Raw genomic sequence first — 4,977 nt, 5'->3', positions numbered from 1 at the left:
CTCTTTGCTGTGGGTGTTCGGGCGGAAGTGGCGACACGGGGAGGAGAAGGCGCTTCCGCCCTCACAGCCGCAGCCCTTAAGGGAGCGGGGGCGGGCCTTCCCCGCCTCTCTCTGACGTCACTTCCGCTTCTGTTCTCCTCGAGGCGCCGCCGCGTGCCTGCTCGGCCCTTTCCGCTCCGCGCGCGCCAAGATGGCGGATACGCAGGTGGGCGCTGCGCGAGGCCTGGGCCGGGACCCCCCCCCGGGACCCCCCGAACCCGCGGGGACCCCACCCATCCCGGGCACCCCCGGAACCCCCAGCATCACAGGGGAACCCTGGCACCCTGCCGGGACACCCCCGACCGGGATTCCCACCCGACCGGGACACCCCCCCCCATCAATACCACAGGGTTCCCCCCCCGGACCCCCCCATATCATAGGGACCCCCCCCCTAGGACTCCCAATATCACAGGGACCCCCCTCAAATAGCAGCCTCCCCCCAAAACTGGACCCCCAAGCTCCCCATGGACCCCCCCCACTTTGTACACCCCCCTCGAGGAGCCTCAGCACCGCAGGGAACCCCAGCTGGGACCCCCCGGGACCCCCCCGCACCCCCCTAGCCTCCCAAGGATCCCCGTTGTCCCTGGGAGCCCCTCGGGACCTCCAACATCCCCTGCTCTCCCCGGGAAGCACCGGGACCCCGGAATCGAAGCTCTCCCCCAACCCCCCGTGATCTCTGCGATCAGGAGGATCTGTCCCAAAACCACCAGGAGCACCTCCTGAAGCTTGGAACGCCCCCAGACCCCCGGGACCCCTTCAGAACACCCCAAAACGCCCCTGGAACCTCCCCCTGGGACCCTCAAGTTTCCCCAGACTCCCCCTGGGACCACTAGGATCATCCCCTGGGACCCCCAAACATCCCCAGACCCCTTCAAGACCCCCCAGACCCCTCCAAACTCCCCCTGGGACCACTAGGGTCACCCCTGGGACCTCCAAACTCCCCTGGGACCCCTTCAGGATGCCCCCAGACCCCCCCCAAATTCCCCTTGGGACCACTAAGGTCACTCCCAGACCCCCCAAAATTTTCCCAGAGCCCCCCAAACTCCCCAGGGCCCCCTCGCTGAGGGTCTGCGGTCAGTCGAGGGTCTGTGGTCAGTCCCAGTGACCCCAGTGACCCGGTGCTGTCCCGTGTCCCGGCAGACGGAGCGTGCCTACCAGAAGCAGCCGACGATCTTCCAGAACAAGAAGCGGGTGCTGCTGGGCGAGGGCGGCAAGGAGAAGCTCCCGCGCTACTACCGCAACATCGGCCTCGGCTTCAAGACCCCCAAGGAGGTGAGCGCGGCCGCGGCTGAGCCCGGCACCGGCTCCCGGCAGCGCCGGCCGCGGCGTCACCAGCTCTTTCTCTTCCACAGGCCATCGAGGGCACCTACATCGACAAGAAGTGTCCCTTCACCGGCAACGTCTCCATCCGTGGCCGCATCCTCTCTGGTGAGCGATCCAGTGCCGACGGCGTTGCCGGGAGGCTCCGGCGCCGGTCGCAGAGCTGCAGATGATGCCGATATCTCACGATGGTCTGCGGAGGCCCCCGGGGCTCTGACGACAGTGCCACATGTGGCTTTGCTGATGCTGCTCCGAGCACCGGTGCCGGCGGCTTTCCTGCCCGGAGCGCCTGGGGAAGGGAGGAGGCGGCGCCACCATCACAGGGTTTAAAAAAATGAGGGAATGGGGTTTGGAGTGGGGATTTGGGCCTTGGTGCAGCCCAAATTGTGGACGGGGGTCATTTTCCATTTGGAAAACCTCCTGAGGAGCGTTCCTGATGATTGTGGATGTAAACAAGGAGGAATTGCAGGAATTAGGGGTCAGCGGCTCGATGTCCCAGTAAGGTGGGTGACAAGGGGTGGCCTCAGGGACTTGTGGTGGGACCGGCGCTGTCTTGAGGTCTTCATCGATGGGGATGGGATGGAAAGGAAAGGAGGGATGGGATGGGATGAGATGAGATGGAGGTAGAATGGGATGCAGATGGAATTGGATGAGATGGATATGGGATGGAAGGAGAGATGGGATGGAGATGAAAGGGATGGGGTGGAGGGAAGAGAGGAGATGGAGATGGGAAGAAAGGAAGGAAGGGATGGGATGGATGCAAGGGCTGGAGAACCTCACATATGAGGACAGGCTGGGGTTGTTCAGCCTGGAGAAGAAAAGGGAAGGCTGCAGAGAGACCTTAGAGCACCTTCCGGTAGGGAAAGGGGCTCCAGGGAAGCTGGGGGGTGCTCTTGACTGGGAAATGTAGGGATAGGACGAGGGGAACGGTTTTGAGCTGCAAGAGGGGAGAGTGAGCTGAGATCTTGGGGAGAAATGTTCTCCGGTGAGGGTGGGGAGGCCCTGGCCCAGGGTTCCCAGAGCAGGGGTGGCTGCCCCATCCCTGGAGGGGTTCAAGGCCAGGTTGGATGGGGCTCGGAGCCCCTGATCCAGTGTGAGGTGTCCCTGCCCATGGCAGGGGTGGGACTTCTGTCCCCAGGGCTCAGTGCTGGGTCCAGCCCTGTTCAATGTCTTCATCAATGAGCCGGGTGAAGGCATCGAGGGCACCCTGAGCAAGTTTGGAGATGACACTGAGCTGGCTGGATCCATGGGCTGAGACCTACAGGATGAGGTTTAACAAGGCCAAACACCAGGTCCTGCCCTTGGGGCACAACAACCCTGAGCAGCTCCAGACTAGGAGAAGTCTGGCTGGAAACTGCCTGGAGGAGAAGGACCTGGGGGTGTTGGTTGAACAGGAGCCAGCAGGGGCCCAGGGGGCCAAGGAGGCCAAGGGCATCTTGGCTTGGAGCAGACACGGCGTGGCCAGCAGGGCCAGGGAGGTTCTTCTCCCTCTGGTGAGACCCAACCTCGAATCCTGGGGTCAGTTCTGGGTCCTTCACTCCAAGAAAGACCTTGAGGGGCTGGAGAACGTCTGGAGAAGGGAACGGAGCTGGGGAAGGGGCTGGAGAACAAGCCTGAGGGCCCTGGGGGTGTTTATCCTGGAGAAGAGGAGGCTGAGGGGAGACCTCGTTGCTCTCTCCAACTACCTGAAAGGAGGTTGTGGAGAGGAGGGAGCTGGGCTCTGCTCCCAAGGGACAGGGGACAGGACGAGAGGGAATGGCCTCAAGCTCCGCCAGGGGAGGGTCAGGCTGGACATAAGGAAAAACTTTTTCATGGAAAGGGTCATTGGGCACTGGCAGAGGCTGCCCAGGGAGGGGGTTGAGTCCCCTTCCCTGGAGGGGTTTAAGGGCCGGGTGGACGAGGTGCTGAGGGACATGGGTTAGTGATTGATGGGAATGGTTGGACTCAATGATCCAGGGGGTCCTTTCCAACCTGGTGATTCTATGATTATACGAAATTGCTCCGTTCCTGCGACTCCACCCTCTGTTTCCGGCTGGGATCGCGGTCGGGAGCCACCGTCCCTCACTGCCGTGTCCCCTCGGGGTCCTCTAGGCGTGGTGACCAAGATGAAGATGCAGCGGACGATCGTGATCCGCCGGGATTATCTCCACTACATCCGGAAGTACAACCGCTTCGAGAAGCGCCACAAGAACATGTCGGTTCACCTGTCCCCCTGCTTCAGGTGCGTATGGAGCTGGGAATGCAACACCTGGCTCAGAATCCGCTTCCCGGTGATGATGTCTGATCTCACGATGGTCTGCAGAGCCTGCGGGGCTGCTGACACCGCCAGTGGCAGCTGCTGAACCGGGAAGCGGCTCCGGAGCTCAGGAAAGGATTCCAGGCAGCAGGAGAGCCCGTGGTGCTCAGGAAAGGATTCTGGGGAATGGGAGAGCCCACGGTGCTTGGGAAGGGATCGCAGTTGCCGACAGGCACGCGGCCTTCCAGTTTTGGGAAGGGATCTCGAGCCGGGCGGGTGTTATGCCGGGAACCCTTCACTCTTCCGTGTGTTTCTCCATCCGGGATGAGGGAACGGTTCCTTCTGGCAGCTGGATCCCGGGGACAAAGCCAGCAGCTCCCAGTTCACCATTCCCAGGGCTGGGGGGAGTTGGGATCCTCCTCCAGGATCTGCAGCGGGGCGCGGGGTGGGGTCGCTCGCTCTCCAGCGGATCCCCTGGAGCCGGGTTTCCTACGGAACCGGAGCCGCAGGGTGTGAGCATTGCTGGGATGCCTGGATTTGCAGCAGTAGCTTCGGCTGTGGGACGCGCCGTTAACGCCGTTGCTGGCACGGGAAAGCTGTTTTCCTGGGAAGTCTCCATCCCGATCCCTCCTGGAATGGAGGAGGCCGCCCCGACGCCACCTTTCCTGCTTCAGTCCCGTCCCATTTTGGAGCAGGGATGAATCCGGACACGCGGAACCAAGTGTGTACTTGAAATTGGGAATTGTCCCCACGCAGCTGTAGGACCTCACCCCTGGCCTGGTTGAACCTCCTGAGGTTTTCCCAGCCCCTTCTCCAGCCTCTCCGGGTCCCTCTGGATTCTGTCCCGTCCTTCAGCCATAGCAGCTGTGCCTCCGCTTGGCGTCACCTGCAAACTCACTAATATCTCCCTTTGTGTGTTCCCGTTGTGGCCTCATCCCAAGGTTTTCAGGGATTCGGGTCCATCCGAGGGCTCCCGGCTGAGATCCCGGCGCTGCCTCTTTTTCCAGGGACGTCCAGATCGGAGACATCGTGACGGTCGGGGAGTGCCGGCCGCTCAGCAAGACCGTGCGCTTCAACGTGCTCAAGGTCACCAAGGCCGCCGGCACCAAGAAGCAATTCCAGAAGTTCTGAAAGCGTCGGGAACGCAGCCGGGAGGGAGAGGAATAAAAGCTTTGGAGACGGTGCTGGCTCCGGTGTGGAATGACGGGGGGATGGAGGCTGCTCTGGTGTCCAGGCTTTCCGTTGGGAGGCTGGGGGGATCCCTACCCGAGGGATTCTGCCCTCCCGTCTTCCCGGGATTCTCCGTGTGGGATCCTGAAGGGGCAGGGAATTGGGAACGGGAGCGGAAGGGATCGACCCTGCCCGGGCTGGGGTGGGAATGG

General features: G+C 62.4%; 1 protein-coding gene and 2 non-coding genes across 3 annotated transcripts; all 3 read left to right on the top strand.

The window, feature by feature from the left end:
- Positions 1-119: 119 nt before the first annotated feature.
- LOC138734107 (small ribosomal subunit protein uS17) lies at positions 120-4,777 on the top strand. The gene is made up of 5 exons (XM_069881666.1): positions 120-205; positions 1,180-1,311; positions 1,392-1,467; positions 3,451-3,580; positions 4,603-4,777. Exons 1-5 carry the CDS (start codon positions 191-193, stop codon positions 4,724-4,726), a joined length of 477 nt encoding a protein of 158 aa, XP_069737767.1. The 5' UTR covers positions 120-190; the 3' UTR covers positions 4,727-4,777.
- LOC138734148 (small nucleolar RNA SNORD35) lies at positions 1,524-1,612 on the top strand. Its single transcript, XR_011339528.1, has one exon. It is a non-coding gene; the product is annotated as a small nucleolar RNA SNORD35 (small nucleolar RNA).
- LOC138734146 (small nucleolar RNA SNORD35) lies at positions 3,628-3,710 on the top strand. Its single transcript, XR_011339526.1, has one exon. It is a non-coding gene; the product is annotated as a small nucleolar RNA SNORD35 (small nucleolar RNA).
- Positions 4,778-4,977: the final 200 nt, after the last annotated feature.

This window comes from Phaenicophaeus curvirostris, unplaced genomic scaffold, assembly GCF_032191515.1.
Source record: "Phaenicophaeus curvirostris isolate KB17595 unplaced genomic scaffold, BPBGC_Pcur_1.0 scaffold_59, whole genome shotgun sequence".
NCBI classification, from domain to species: domain Eukaryota; kingdom Metazoa; phylum Chordata; class Aves; order Cuculiformes; family Cuculidae; genus Phaenicophaeus; species Phaenicophaeus curvirostris.
The sequence above is the reverse complement of the archived record's forward strand: the minus strand, read 5'-3'. Positions and strand labels throughout refer to the sequence as shown.